Consider the following 16,639-nt stretch of genomic DNA (forward strand, 5'->3'; position numbering starts at 1 on the left):
AACTTTTGTCTCATCAGTCCACAGAATATTTGCCCAAAAGTCTTGGGGATAATCAAGATATTTTTTGGCAAATGAGAGACGAGCCTTTGTGTTCTTTTTGGTCAGCAGTGGCTTTTGCCTTGGAACTCTCCCATGGATGGTGTTTTTGCCCAGTCTATTTCTTATCGTTGAATCATGAACACTGACCTTAATTGAGGCGAGTGAGGCCTGCAGTTCTTTAGATGTTGTACTGCTTCTCTCATAAAAAAAACAAAAAAAACAACTTGATCCTAGAGAATTAGTTAAATACAGATCAATCTCAAATCTCCCATTTCAGTCAAAAATACTAGAAAAAGGCAGTATCCTAGGGCAGGGTGATTTTTCCGATTTTATAGATTAATTCAAATTTAATACTTTGCCACGATTGTATTTTTTTTTAGAAATCGAGGAATCGCGATTTTAAATAGAATTATTATCAATAGTTAGAATTAGACACTTTGACAATATGCCAATGATAACAGTGAAGAGAAAAAAACGATATCTGACTGTCATCAATTCGTAGCAGTGAATGACGAGGTATCATATCGATCACAAGTACAGTATGGAGTACCACAAGGCTCAGTACTAGGACCACTGCTTTTCATACTTTACATGTTACCTTGGGAGATATCAAGAAACATGGTGTTAGCTTTCACTTTTATGCGGATGATACTCAGAGCTCTACATTTCTTTGTGGCCCGATGTAACATACCAATTCGCTAAACCAATGTAATGCATAGTTTTTTTTTTTTATTTGACCAAAAACCTCTGCATGTAACAACCTAACACACTAATACTTGATGGTTGCTCTGTTAATTCTTCTTCATCAGTTAGGAACCTAGTGTGCTATTTGATATCAATCTTTCCTTTGAAAACCATGTTTCAAGCATTTGTAAAATGGCATTTTTCCATCGTAAAAATATATCTAAATTACTACCTATGGGATGGGTCACGATTTTCGAATATTTGATTAGTTGATTTAATTATAGAATATCAAATAGGTTGTGCAATTATTGTCTTAATTTCCCCATGTTTTCCGTGCTGATGTGGTGGTGACGCGTTCATGTGGCACTGCCAAAAACGCACCTAAAAGCTGTCAAAGACAACAGAAGAGCACATCGTCTCACTGTAGACTTGCGTGGCATAAAAAAAAAAAAAAGACTTGCGTAGCATATAATGGTTACAGTAACTTTGGACGATGTCAAATAAGAGTGCTGTGCGGACCACAAACACCCCCGACTGGGTTAGAGGTGTGGCTGAATCCATATTCAGAAAGGCGCAGAAAACAAATAATGCGTTCTATGGAGCCACTAAAGGGACATGGTTAGCCGCTTGCTAACGGTAGCCTGTTACATTACAGTACATAACATTTCACTTACCACATAAACAGAGTAAGGAGAGATGACTGATAGGATGATGGCGAATGATTTGCATATCCTGAGCACCACTGACAAACATCTAATCTTGTAAAATGTGTGGCAAGTACTGCCGAGTGCTGCTCCGTACGTACGTGTGATCGCGAATCTCGAAAGTGAAAGTAAAAAACAAGCGCGCATTCATAAGCGATTTCAATGCCCCGCATATTAATAACAGCTCCCTGATGCCCACAGTTTATATACAGTGTAATTACCCAACGATATAATTGCGACAGAAGATACTGAAGTATATTTTTCCTCCCATCTCGTATCTATTCCCTTTAGGGATTAAATTTTTTGAAATGGAAATGTCCTAGCCTTATGAGCAGTTGATTTATGCTAACAAAGACTTATGTTAATAAGTGCCGTAATTCGGTTATGTTTGTTATATTAATATGTTTCAGTACGTTACAATCATTATATGGCTTGCGTTAAGGTAGCCTATCTTCTGAATTAAACAGTTTATCATACAGATTGAAAGCGTGAATCCCGTCTCTCTCCATCTCTCTCTGTTTATGGGTGTTTGAGCGTGCTTGTGGGGGAGGGGTGTGATTTTCGAATAATCGAATAATACCCAGCAATTTTCGAATATTATTTTTGCTTGGAATGCCCATCCCTACTCTCGACGCCAAATGCAGAATGCATTGCGTGAGAATTGTGTGATTAGTGACGAACGCAGAGACTAGACAAAACAAAACAAAATGCTGTTCACGAATTAGAAGCACAAAACAAGGATTTGTAAAGAAATGTCGGAGGATTTCGATATAAGCCAAGAGGAGACTGGTTTTCCTTTGCTAAAGTAAGGAAACTTTGTTTCCTTTGCTCCTGCATTTTTCAGAGGCGCGCGTGCGACGCATACGTCACAGTCAGCGGAAGTGAGAAAAGTGTTTATTACGTTTGAAATATGGATATTTATCTTACAAAAATGCATGGATTCGCTACAGGAGGCCTTTATTCACCCCCCCGGAGCCATGTGAGGGACGTTTTATTACGGATGCACAAACTTTATTTCACATCTTCTGAACTGTTGACAACCAACACCCGCTTACCCCATTGAAAGGCTTGGAGGGGCCAGGACAATTTTTAATATAACTCCGATTGGATTAGTCCGAAAGAAGCAAGTCACATACACCTAGGATGCTTTGAGGGGGAGTAAAACACGTCCTAATTTTAGACAAAAATGAAAATTAGCCTGAGGTTAAGAACAAATTCATGTGCGTATGAACGTGCTGTGAATTAGGAGGAACATTTCCGTGAGAAGTTCGAATGTGTGTATGTATATGAATAATCTACGCAATTATTAGTGAATAAGACCCATTGTGACTCTCTCAAGAAGACCAAATGGGTTGATTTCTCCCACCCAGGACAGAGAGTCAAAACCAGACTCCATCCTGAAATCTTTTGACCTCTTCCTCAACAGGAGTGAATTCCTCACCACTCTCAGAAAGGCACAGAGACTGCCTTTGCATTAAAATTAGCATACGGTCATTCCAAAAGATGCCAAGAGGACTTATAACCAAATATCATTCTATTGCATAATTCTACGTCACTTCTGTAACCAACATGTATCTAATGCTCTTATCCAAGATTATTAATACAATTGTGAATAACTATTGAATAGACTTGACTACTGTTGACCAAGTTTGGTGAGAATCACACAAATCCCCTTGGATGAGTATCTAAGGGTGTTTTCACACCTGTAGATCGATTGCTTTGTTCTGAAACAGGGATTAAAATTATTACAATGTTGCTTTTTATTCTTGGTTCGCTTTCACACGGCAATGTTTCTATATATGGACCAAATTTGTTAATACAAGTCATGCGCGAGTAAACTGTTCTCTCATTGGTCAAAGTTCCACGGTTTATTTTCCGGGATTCCACTTAGCTGTCACAGCTGTCATCTGTCAGGATGGAATGACAACAGCTTTGCGGGCTTATTGTTGTTTTTTTTGTAGCTGTCCTTATATTAATTTATCACTTTGAGCAGGAGTCCAGGATTCATCGGGAAAACATTTTTAAAATGCACATACTAGGAAGAAGAGCAATAAGACGGCATTATAAAATGAAAAAGTGTGCTTAGATTTTGAATGGCGAAGACGTGCTCACCCACAGACATTCACATGGTTCATTTTGAAGTATTAGCAAAACAACAAAGTTAATGCTTTTCACAGAACTTATGTAATTACCCATTATACATTGTGATATAGCCTGGTTTGTTGGTCCGTTGGATCGGATTGCTTTCTCACTACAACCGAACCGCTCCAGAGTTCGTTTCCAATCGAGCCGAGACCACCTCGTTCAGGTGATCTCGGACCGATTGTTTTGGCGCGGATCCGAGCGCGATTGCTGTGTTCACATATGCCCAAACGAACCGAGCTAAGTGGGGGGGAAACGCGCCAGGTTCCGAAACAACAGGCCAGGTGTGAAAGCACCCTAAGTATCTACTTTTAAAAAATATACACAAAATCCAAAATGGCAGATTTCTTTTTGGGATGAGATAATGAGGAAATGAAGTAAACCATTAGGCAGAAAATTGATCTTTTTTAAGATACAAGTTCTAATTGGGGGATTTAAACTCTGACATCTGGGAACCACAACCATGAAAGCTTGTGGAGGCTTGTTGCCATAGAATTCACATAGAATCAAATGGATGGGAATATGCATACACAAATCATATTTAAACATGGTTACGCACAAACTATATTATATATACTAAGCTTCATAGTATATGTGGTTATTTCAGCAAGGAGATGGGGTAGGGAATAAAGTGCGAGTATATACACACAGGCGCACGTGCCAAAGGGCTTTTATAAATCTGAAAACTGAAATAATGCAAAATCAGCCTTTAGTTGGTACACACAGTTAGGATAAAATGTATGCAAAGTTTTATGCATGATGCTCTCACCATTCTTTCGAAAGGGTCATCTGTGTGGTTGGCAATATCCAGGAGTTCAGAATATTCCAGCTCTTCACTGACACGCTGTAATAAACTAAGCGGTTCATTGAGAGCCACTGGCATGGAGACCCGTGACAAATCCTTCCCGATGTTGTTGTACAGGATGGAGAGGATTCCGATATGGCTGTTATCAGTGCTGTGTGCAGGAAGCACTGTGCGTCGCCCACTGACCTGAGCATTAGAAGCTAAATCATTTGTGCTGGAAACACTGGCTCTGTACTTCATATTTGCAGTTTCTGAAAAAAAAAAAAAAAGAAATACCATACCAATAAATGTGTGAATGTGCACAAAACTGAAAACACCTACAAATGACACCTGAAGGTAAGGCAGGCACTAGGCACTTTAGCTAATTGTAGACATACTGTGGCCTTCCTCTGGTTCAGAGTTGCTTGTGGTGACATCACTCAATCCAGATTCATCAGATGTTTCATTTTCAGACAAATTCTCACAAACCAGCTCACTGGCATCAAAATACTCTGCTGTAGAGTCTGCTACTGAAGGTGTACGATACAGCTTACGGTCCTGAGAGGGGGTGTCCTGACAACAACAGATTTATTTTAAATAAATAAATAAAAACCATTGACTTTAAAAGTTCAGACGTGGGGAGGCACACACCTGATCCTGGCGCACAGTACAGTAAGACTCGTCTGACGAATCAGATGACAGCGATACAGAGTGAACTCTGGTTAAACGTGACTGCAGCTCAAGCTAAACACAAAAGTCAAGTCAGTAATTAACACAATTTAAGCATAAAAGGCAAGAGACAGCATACATGCCAGACAGTACATTCAGTGTATAATTTAAATTAATGCAGCAAATATCAAGATATAAAATGGTTTAACACACACACACACACACACACACACACCTCTTACTGGATGAACAAGTTATTTTAAAACATAAGGGCTGGCATTCTTTCAATTACCAAGATATTCAGCTTATCCCTTAGTCTGCAGTAACAAAACCTGTTTATAGGTTTTATAAAAAAAATAAAAAAAAACTAGTAGCAGCAGCAGCTCACAGTGTAAGTCAGGAGTGTACTAGTACACCAGCACCATCTTAAACAGGGAGGAAAGATTTACCTCTGAGAGGGTCGTGCACAATGTGGCCAACTGATCTGAGGTTGACTGCCTAAGGTCAGGTCCGGCCCAAGCCTGTCTGACACGCTCACGCTCTACAGCCAGGGATTCATGGATGGATTTTAAAGACGAATGTACTACAAAAGACAAAAGGAAGAATGAAAGAAGATACCAATTTAAATTCAGAGTTTGAAATCAAACTGTCTTGCATTATTGTGTAGACTATTGAGCGCAAAAAAAAAAAAAAAACTCATAGCACCATCTAGCACCCAAATTGTAAGCTTTTAGGTTGTTGTTAATTGCAAGTGGTATCCTTCTAAAACAACTAGAGATGTAAATTTAAGCAAATTCCCAATTAATCCATTAACGGTTGACCTTAATACTGCAAGATACGTCTACCGCAGTGGCATGTCACCAACATTCGGGTTGGTCACTTGAATTTTCACAAATTTTGGGATCCAATGGGATCTCGATGGCACATTCCTGTGGTTCTTCTCCGGAAGAATATTATTTTGTGAAAAGATGCCACTTCAAAGCATACAGCTGCCTCGTAGAGTGATCTCCTTGTTTGTGCCAAGATTCACTTCCACAAACATGATCAGACTTTGATAGATCTCTGAAAAACAACCCCTGGCAGCAGTGGATAAAGTAGCCCAATTCTACAGTAAAATTGTGGACTTGGCAACACTTGCGCAGTGCGCAGTCATACGGAAGTAAACACGGAGGACAGAGCAGGGATCCTCAAATCTGGCCCACGAAATCCACTTTCCTGCAGAGTTTAGCTCTAACCCTAATCAAACACACCTGAGCATGCTAATCAATGTCTTCAGGATCATTAGAAAATCACAGGTAGGTGAGTTTGATCAGGGTTGGAGCTAAACTCTGCAGCGCATTGGCCCTCCAGGGCAAGATTTGAGGAACCCTGACAGAGTAAGCGATTGTGCTTTTATTTACGGTGTGATCTGCTGCAGAAGCCAGCAAAATTACGCACAGGCAATATGAAAAATAAAGACAAGGATGTGACAAGAGTCTTAAAACTTATGATATGAGCCCTCATGTTTTGCTTGTATAGAGTTGTCACTGTAATACTTATGAGCTCTGACACATCACTGTACTTCCACTGACTACCTTTCGCAGTCTTGATAATTTAATATTGTTTATTATTATTATTTTGCCTGTAATAATGCCAACACTCTAAATTTTGGCAAAAAATTTATATTTTTATTCGAATTTTCCTTTTTTTCCATTTCCTTTAACCATTTTGTGTACCTATTGAGATTTATTACACTCAGGACCTTGAAGGGATAGTTCACCCAAAAATGAAAATTCTGTCATTACTCACCCACATGTCGTTCCAAACCCACAAGACCTTCGTTCATCTTCAGAACACAAATTAAGATATTTTTGATGGCGTCTGAGAGCTCTCTGATCCTCCATAGACAGCAATGATATTACCACGATCAACGCACAGAAACGTAGTAAGGACATCGGTAAAATAGTCCATGTGACATCAGGGGTTCGACCGTAATTTTATGAGGCTACGAGAATACTTTGTGTGCAAAGAAAACAATAACAATTTATTCAGCAATTCTTCTCCCCGAGTTACCGTCTTCCACCATTTTGGAGAGTATCCACAGAATGTAATCAACGTAAATCAGCGTTGTTTACGTTTAGCATGCACGTGCTGTCTACTGAACATAAACAGGGCTGATTAAAATGTAATTAATGACAGAATTTTAATTTTTGGGTGAACCAACCCTTCAAGGAAAAATGTCCCCATTGAAACCATTAAAACTACAATTTTTAATCCCAGGGCCATTTAACTATAAAATTATGCGGTCTTTGTTAAAGGGCTTTCATTCTGTTGGCAAGGCTTCAAATTTATCTTTTTTTTTTTTTCTTGTTCCAGGTGGTGCCATTTTCTCAGGTCTGGCCTATAAAACAAATACACTTTTTTTCCTATGTTCTGCTTTCGCTGCATTAGAGCCAGCTGGATAAATAATGCAGCTATAATCGCGTAGGTGTGTTGGTATGGATGTCAGAGTGTTGTTTGTATGCGTCTACTAAAATAATTGCGTGTGTACGCACCTGTAATGTTTGAGAGAGAGAAATCATACTGCATTGCGAATATCAAATCCCCACCGCTGAGTATACCAGCAGAGCTTTGCTGGCATCTAATGGGTAAAGTTTGGTACTGCAACCAAACAAAAACTAAAAGCTAATTTTTCAACCTCAAATTTGGAACAACTCCTTAAGATTTATGGCTTTTTTGTCTAGCAATTTGTCATAAATAATTTGCATAAACCAAAACCTATACACTATAACTTTTTGTTTGTCGTTTTATTATAGGATTCAATTGCATGGCCAGATATTTTCTTTCTGCTGCCTTCTCAAACTTTTGCTGCAGCAGCAGCATTTATTTCTGCCTTGTAAAAGCTTTTAAATTCATTACATTTTTAATAACATCTCTTAATCTTCAGTAAAGAAGTGAATTGCAACGACTCTCGCGAGAAGTGAATCAAACTGCGGCTGTGGAGTTGACAGAGAAGGTTTATATCGAGCTTTGTGAGCCCACTGAACCTGATCTAAACCAGGCTGGGTTTGTTTGGTTTGGTCAACTGTAAACCTACTCTGAAACTCTGAGTTTGTACTGCTAGCTTCATGCAACAGGCCACTGTGCTTATGTTTTGTTTTTTCCCCATTAACCAAACCTTGGAATGTCATTCCGAAAAGAAAAAACAACAACCTTGAATCAGTTTAAATTTATGCAATTTCAATTGTCAATAGGATGAAAATCTCCTCTGCCGTTTTTTTTTTTCGTTTTGTTTTTTCGCTAGGTTACTTTACAACTTAGTTTACAACTTTAAATTGTATTGAAGTATTAAAGTAAACTTATTTTTACTCAAGTATGTTTTCACTTTTTTTTTTTAAATAGACAGTTTATGAGGACACAAATTTGTATAACAACAGGGCTATTACAGCAATAACATGGTTTACAAGGACACTCCCTATGCCCTCGTAAACAAAATGGCTTAAACATACTAAGCAGTGTTATTTAAAAAAAAAACTAATAATAATAATTGCCAGAAGATTTCTGTGAGGGCTATGTTTAGGGGTGGGGCTAGGGGATAAAAAAAATTATAGCTCAGTAAACCAAAACATTATAACCTATGGGGAGTTTCCATAAACCACATATACAAGTGTGTGTATTCGTGAACATGAGTGCTCCATATTGTAAACGTAGTACACTGTTGTACTCCGTATGTTTTTCCCCACAATGCATACCAGATATCGCTTCAATTTATTTATTTTTTTATTTTTATTTTCTAGATCTAGTGTGAGAAGAGTCATCAAGTCTCATGCCATTTAGATGAAGGAAACATTTAAGCATTACTGTAAGTTTCAGAACTCAAAACTTCCTAGTAAGTGCAAAAACAGCTTTTACTGAAACCAAGCTGCCAAACGACTCATTTTGTACTTCCTGCTCTTTATTACGTAATCAGGATGAATATCGCCGCACAAGATGTGCAAGCCCTGCACAGATCAACACCTACTTCTTCAGCATCGCCTCTTTGGGATTTTGGGGTAAAAAAACAAAACAAAAAAAAAACAGTACAGTGTGTAAATTTTCAGTACTCTTTTCATCCCCGGTCATTTTTTCAGACCACTGCGTAAGAGCCAGTTCAGGATTCTTCCTCTTATTCGTGAAGGTTTCAGCCCCCCACCATACAGGTATGAATAGTCTGTATGTCTCTTCTTGGACACATACAGAATTTGTTCTATACTAATTTACAGCAGCATTTAAAATTGTAGAAACAGAATTAATGAGATCATGTACCTTTGTCACACAAGGCACAGATGTCTAACTGCAGTTGCTTTCCTTCTGGTGAGGAGACCGCAGGCGTGGACAGCTGGGAGTAAACGTAATCTGGGATGGACTGAAGGGAAGCAGCCAAGCCTGTTGATGTGCCCAAGTGGCTCGAAGAAAACTGCTCCAAAAGTCAGAGATGGAAGTAGAATTATTACAACAGGAAACAGAAGCAGTAGTTCAGAAATAAAGAGGGAAAGACATTCAACCCAATTGTGTGCTTCATTCACTAACCCTGCGTACATATGTATTTGGACATAAAATGTTTTCATATGAAAAAAAAGACCACTTAAGGGGGAAAAACACTCCTGGTGGCCTAGGAATCAAAGGCGGCATTAAACCAAAATGTTACATATTACTATTAGAAAATAATCCTACATTAACTCTTATTCAGACTAATAAAAATGCAGAGTTTTGCACAGGTTATGGCTGAAGAAACCTTGCCACAGGAGGATTTCACACGCTTTTACATTTAGGCCACATTGAAATAAGGATTGTGAGTGCTATTCGAATAAAAATGACTCAACTAAATCATGTGTGGTCTATTGAAAAAAAAAAGTGCTAATTACAGCCGGTTAACTTGAAGATCTTGCTGTGTGTGCACACCTTTATAGAACTTGAGGATACATTTACATAGAACAACAAAAGGCTGTACAGGAGAAGTTGCGCTGAAATCTCTTACACTGTGTAGTGCTGTCACATCTTAATGTCACTTGTGTTGTTGTACTGTAAGGCACTATTATCATTCTTTCTAGTATTATTGCGATGTTGTTTGGATGCTTAATTGGAGGGGCTGAATATCTGATGCATTATGTCTTCACAGCTTCCACAGAAATATAATTATGCAAAACAATACAGTTTAGATTGTCTTATTTTTTCACTTTCACACAGCACTCCATTCAAGACAAACCCTTGAATCCTAATTTTCATACATTTTTCAAATGCCTGAAGAAAAAGCAGCTTAGCGGGGCTTGAACTTAAGCCACAATTTGTGTGACAATGTGTAACAGTTAGGCCCAATCCCAATTCTACCCCTTAGCCCTTCCCCTTTCCCCGCCCTTCAAACGAAATTTTTTCGGGACCACACTTCAAACGAATGGGTATGAATTATCTCAGCGTAAACCGGCTTCAGGAGCAACATGGCTGCCCGAGCGAACAAAGACACAAATGTAAGCATTTTTGGCATTAATAAAGATTTTAACGAAAAGTAATAATTTGTTTTATGTTTTTTTTTTATTCATGCTTTGAAATGTTACTGAAACATTATTTTGACATTAAATTATGACAATTGCTGTAGTGGAAATACGGTCAGCATGGAAAATGTCTGCCTTTTCTGCACTAGAAAGCTGAAAAATCACATTTTCCACACTGGCCACGAGAACAGATATAGCAATTTATGATACAGTAAGCGTTAACCATTCCAACATGGTCTTAAGTTGAACAATGTATCAACATTCACTACCGAAAATGAAACAAACTTAGTATCGCCATTTCACGTAAAATGATCCCAAATATGGCATGCTTGCTTCACTTTATTTTATCAAATGATCATGTCGCTCAGTTTACAATACTACTAGCCTTTTTAGACTAAAAAAAAAGTGCTGTGTATATTTAATATGTATATATAAAGAGACATACAGTATATATTTAAAAAATATTTACATGTATATATTTATACTCAATTTATATATTATATATAAATATTTAGTATAAAAACAATTTTTCTTAAATATATACATGCATATGTGCATTTATATATACATAATAAATATACACAGTAAACACACATATTAAATACACAAAAAAAAATTATTTTTTTGGATGCAATTAATCACGATTAATCATTGCCCAGCACTAGAAAAATTTATAAATCTCAAACAAGGAATTCCATTATGAACTTACAAAGCCAAGCGATTCGACTCCTGACAGCGTTCGTGAGTGACCCCAGATCTTTCCAGACTTCTTTTTGGGTTTCTCAAGACTAAGATTCTGAAAAATAAGCACCATGTTTACCTCTTTGCTATTTAACACTGCTACTGTCATAAAATAATCACCGTTTGTACTTCTCACATTTGCTTTGTGTTCTGCTGCATGCTGCACAAAGACAACAGATGTCCTGTCCATTCGGTGTCAGATTTACAACAGCAGACTCACCTGCATGCTGATTCGATGTTCAAGGTCCGTGTTTGTGATGGGAAGACCACCCTCATGCCAGTGAAGTTTCTGGATTAAACTCGAGAGCTCAGCTAAATCCAGCTGACACCTGGCAAGTTCTGTGCATGAGAGGCTGAATGTTAGAGGAAGTTAAGCACATTCAAAAATAGTATTTTTTATATGAAATGAAAGGAATTGTGTTCTTTTGGTGTTGCTGTTTTTTGTTTTTAGAAATTGTCCAAATAATATTACATTGAATAACATTTGATGCTACTTTGCACTTGGTCAAATTTGCTACAAAAAGTATACACATATACATATACATATACATATATATATATAACATCAACAGCAGGTTTATGATAACTGCAAACACTGAAGTTTCTCACAACCTTCCTGCTACCAGAATGTTTATTGGTATTGACGACTCCGTTATCACCAGTGTATACCAGAAACTGTGATATTTAAAAATGTGTGCACACTAGTGGTCAAACATGTGGAAAGACCTGATTAACTTTTAACCCGATTAAGTTTTGATTTTAATAATTTTGTTTACTAAATTATTTGCATAGACCATACTGAAGAATTAGTAGGCATGTCCCACACTGGCCCCATATACTCCGGATGAATTAAAAGGTATTAGAAGGTGCATACCTTGCTGGCACACGTCAGCTTCCTGTGTCTGTTTGAGCCAATCAGATACTTTAGTATTTCCTTGAGATGAAGAGGCTGATGGGGAACCCTGCATCTCTGACTCAACCAATGATACTGAGCTCTGATAATGTGGCATCTGGAGAAGAGAAAAATGTACAACAGCTCAATGTGGAAAAATTTAAGGCAGTGAAAATTTAACAAAAACAAAAAAAATTATGACGTTACATAAAGATTGTCTAAAGCAGGGGTGGGCAAACTTTGCCCTTCCAGGCCACTTTCCTTCAGAGTTTAGCTCCAGGGCTGCACGATATATCGAAAATATCGCAAATGCAAATATCGCGATATGCATATCGTAAGGGCGTGCGATATCTGAATCATTTTAATAATAGGCTACTTAAATCAAAACGTTGCAAATGGTCAAAGTTTTAGTTCGACGCACATAACAGAGAATTGCTTGACGTTAAAAAGAGTTAAGTGCAATAAGCTGCAGAAAACAACTCTTTGCCGTCTCGTCTTGCTGTCTGACTCACACCTGAAGCGAGCGCACTAGCCGCATCTCACGCAGCGTCTCGTTTCAGACGGCGCGCGAACACAGAGTTGATTCGTCTTTCGCATCTCCTCATGTTTGAACAGACACATATACACAGAATTATGTCAATAGTACCCGTCCCGACGATCATTCTCGTAAACGCAGTCGGTTAGTTTTAAATGAATGTAAACAGCTAAAGAAAGAAATCGGATGTGTATCATTATACTAGATTCGTGCAGTCGGATTTAAAGGGCCAGCAGCCTATAAATACGTGCTACTGAATATGTCACTAATGTTAATTAAACAAAACAGCTATAACAAAGATTAATCTCAATTTAATTCATAGTGAACACTATGCAGTGTTATTTTACACTTAATTATTACATTTCTGTACCTGAATACTACCGTTTATTTTATCTATGCTTGTAAATAGTGTATGTTCTTTTTTCCCCTTTTCTTTTTTTTTTTTCACTTGCCTTTAATCATGTTTGAACTTTCTCAGACTATAGTTTTTGCTGTGGCATATGAAGAAGTACTTAAAGTGTATGGAAAGCAAAGTCACAATGATATAAAATTAGTGTCATTCATTTTTTTGTCATTGATTGATGTTAAAATGACATGTTCTGATTTGTGACATTACTTTTTATGTACTGCTAAAACACTGCTGGTCACTTTCAGAAGTTGTAGTGATTCTTTCTTTTCCAAGAAAGAATGTGAAACAAATTGGTTACATCATTTTTATTTTAACGCATTTTTCTTCAATATCGCACAGCCCTCGCTCCAACCCTAATCAAACACACCTGAACCAGCTAATCATTGTCTTCAAGACTACTAGAAGGCTACAGGCAGGTGAGTCATATCAGGGTTGGATCAAATCTCTGCAGGAAAGTGGCCTAGAAGGGCCAAGTTTGCCCATCACTGGTCTAAAACAATCACATTTAAGATTGCGTTCTGCAAGTGAACGGCGCTTTATTGTTCATCCCAAAGAGGCACTAAATCACTTTCACAGACTTTTTCATTAACTGTTCTCTCCTGGTGGAATGACCTGCCCAACTCAATCCGAGCAGCTGAGTCCTTAGCCATCTTCAAGAATCAGCTAAAAACACATCTCTTCCATCTTTATTTGACCCTCTAACACTAGCACTCTCTATTCTAATTCTATTCTTTAAATAAAACTTGCCCCTTTTAGACTTGCACTTTATTCATTTACTAACTGCTTGTTTTCTTTAAAAAGAAACGAACACTAGCTTCTCTATTTTTTTTTTATTCTATCTATTTGTTTTCATTTTATTTATTTAACAAAAGCAAAAAAAGAGCCTCTAACACTAGCTTGCTCTATTCTATCTGTTTTCTTTTTATTTATTACATACATAAAAAAAAACCTTGCTATGTATACTGTGTTAGGCTAACAGAGACTTATGGCACTTGCGTATCATTGCTCTTTTGTTGATTTTGATTGCTTCTATTGTCCTCATTTGTAAGTCTCTTTGGATAAAAGCGTCTGCTAAATGACTAAATGTAATGTAAATGTAAGATGAACACAAATGCCCACCATCACTCTGTTTCTCTGTGCAAGACTCGCCATGGCAGGCAAAGTGCTGCTGGTTCCTGTCGAGAGGGCTTGAAGGACCCCGTGGTGCAAGTTTATAGCCTCGCTTTTCTTGAAATGCCGATGGGCAGTCAGTTTGGTCAGCCAGATGTAGAAGATATCGTCACTCTTTGCCTGGAAGGAGAAGACAAGTCAACGCACCCACAAACAAATCGTTACAATTAGAGAGTTAGACACTGCCGAATCTTTAAAATGTGTGTTTTTTTCCCTATGAGCATACATACATGACACCACTCAAGAGACTCTTTAAATTCCTGATGCGCCACTCACAAATAGTCATTAACATTAAAAAAAAAAATTTGGGACAAATATAGGCCTAATGCACATACTGACTTCATCCTAGGCTAGAAGATTGTGTATTGTGCATTTCAGGAATACAATTGTATTTCTGTGGCTTGAATAAAGTTCATGCTTCATATAAAGAGAAATATAATAGATGGAGTGAGCGTCAAAGGTTTCTTTGCTGCGTTGAGCAATGTCCGTTTATCTTTTGAATGCAATGGCCAATCAAAAGTGTTTAAGTTATTCAGGTAGTGGCTCTGTTAGACTGTTGAATCCCCTAGTGTTTGATAAATGCTGCATGTCCAAGACTTTTTTGCGACATGCCATATTGCTTTCATTGAGAAACATTTACTGTTTATTTGCTGGTGCAAAATGCATGGGAATTTTATCATCATTATTGGGGTATAATTATGTCATCATGTTTGGAGACAAGATTTTCTTTATTAAATGCCTTAACGGGTTGACTTTTTTTGAATGCATTACAATGGAGGCGATTATTTGTTAGGAAACAGATGATCACATTGTTAATTGGCAGCCTGTCCACAAATCTTTAACACGTAAACCAAATAACAAATTCGAAATGTACTTTATTTGGAAATAAAAATCAGATATTTGGAAATAAGAGAAACCTGCAACAGGTTGGATTTATATGCAAACAATGATTGTATGTCAAAAAAAACTAACAGCAGAATCAGATAATAAATATTTAAATCAAAAACTGCAACTTTGATAATCTGGTTTATTTGTTTTGGCTAGTAAAAGTTCTGAATGGCTGGTAAATTAATTTAGCAGCCAAATCGGCTGATCGAGAAGAAAAAACCCTGACAATGAAAATCATACCGAATTTCTGTGCAAGCAAATACAAAACACTTGTCGTTTAAATTGTGATAGTCAAAACAAAAACGGTACATTTTTGTTAGAAGATTGATGCATTGTTTTTCCTGAAGCATAGAATTAATGTACTCTTTTAATGGTTTGAGTACAGCCTGGCAATTTGAACACTCTGACCTGGATTTGACTCAGACTCCGCTAACGTGGGCAACTGTACCGATTTACAATATCAAACACTACTACTATAACATTCTTAGTTATACATATACACACCTTAACATGGTACAAGCTGTGGCCAGCATCAAGATCAATGCGCTTAGATTTCCTGTTCACAGACATGACCGCAAGACTAACATCTAAAGCACCGTGAACCTTGCCTCTGACAATCTGAGGATGTGAGAAGTTACACTTATAGAAAATCACTGGAAGCAGATATTTCATTACTACAAAAAGTGATACTAGTTTTACTCACATCCTGTTGAGTCTTTGAATATCTGAGAGTCCCCTTATCCAATACAAAATATCTCTAAAGGAGAAAAACATTGCATTGGGACAGGACACCAGAAGTCATGGTGGTCATTCTTTTCCATGGATATTTTCTTAGTTCATGCAACTCACCTTATGCCAGCCCTGGAGAGGATACTTGCGCTTTTTCATGAGGAATCCCTCACAAATGCCTGGAACAGTGTTATTAGCCATACTCGCTCCTGCGACAGATGCAGAACATTCTGCATCTGATATTACTTCCCAATCCCTGGAGTTCTGTATTGGGAGAAGAAAAAAGCGAGTTACGAATCGATAAATCATTTCATTTGTTTTTAAGAGGAAATTACCAACAACTCAGATGTTAAGAACCAGAACAAAAAGAAATACTGAGAGCTGTTCACTGACCTGTCGTGAGTGGCGTGGAGATCCTGTGCTGCCATTACGGGAGTGTGTGGGTTTAACAGCAGAGATGAGCACTGATTTATCCAGAGTACTCACTGATTGGCTGCTACCCAGAGGATGTCCGTAGTCAGCCATTGATGTAGTCAGTATGTGTTTAGAAGTCAGTCTATTCCAGGCTGGATGCTTCCATCAAATAACAAATGCTCTGAGATGCATTACACAAACATACACATTAGTGGAAATGAGTGGAAACAGCATCTTATAAAAACTCAGAAGCTTCAGAATGAAAAGATTCAGGGAAAAAATAAACATTTAGAATATATTTCAGACGCATTTCTCTTTAAAAAAAAAAAAAT

The 16,639-nt window shown here is 37.7% G+C and overlaps 1 protein-coding gene across 3 annotated transcripts in view; it reads right to left on the reverse strand.

The window, feature by feature from the left end:
• The window catches only part of LOC107658001 (oxysterol-binding protein-related protein 3-like), a 41,719-nt gene that overhangs the window by 23,699 nt on the left and 1,381 nt on the right, over positions 1–16,639 (reverse strand). For 2 of the 3 annotated variants that reach the window (XM_016446377.1, XM_016446376.1), the window contains 13 exons: positions 16,287–16,488; positions 16,014–16,157; positions 15,868–15,921; positions 15,669–15,782; positions 14,226–14,396; positions 12,145–12,280; positions 11,491–11,609; positions 11,239–11,325; positions 9,307–9,457; positions 5,472–5,605; positions 5,005–5,097; positions 4,752–4,926; positions 4,339–4,625 (listed from right to left, as the gene is read on the reverse strand). In XM_016446377.1, the coding sequence (XP_016301863.1) occupies positions 4,339–4,625; positions 4,752–4,926; positions 5,005–5,097; positions 5,472–5,605; positions 9,307–9,457; positions 11,239–11,325; positions 11,491–11,609; positions 12,145–12,280; positions 14,226–14,396; positions 15,669–15,782; positions 15,868–15,921; positions 16,014–16,157; positions 16,287–16,418 (1,797 nt within the window). In that variant the 5' untranslated portion in view covers positions 16,419–16,488. The remainder of the gene's footprint in view (positions 1–4,338; positions 4,626–4,751; positions 4,927–5,004; positions 5,098–5,471; positions 5,606–9,306; positions 9,458–11,238; positions 11,326–11,490; positions 11,610–12,144; positions 12,281–14,225; positions 14,397–15,668; positions 15,783–15,867; positions 15,922–16,013; positions 16,158–16,286; positions 16,489–16,639) is intronic. The other variant, XM_016446378.1, reaches the window with a different exon arrangement.

Source organism: Sinocyclocheilus anshuiensis, unplaced genomic scaffold (assembly GCF_001515605.1).
Source record: "Sinocyclocheilus anshuiensis isolate Anshui unplaced genomic scaffold, SAMN03320099.WGS_v1.1 scaffold547, whole genome shotgun sequence".
Lineage (NCBI taxonomy): Eukaryota > Metazoa > Chordata > Actinopteri > Cypriniformes > Cyprinidae > Sinocyclocheilus > Sinocyclocheilus anshuiensis.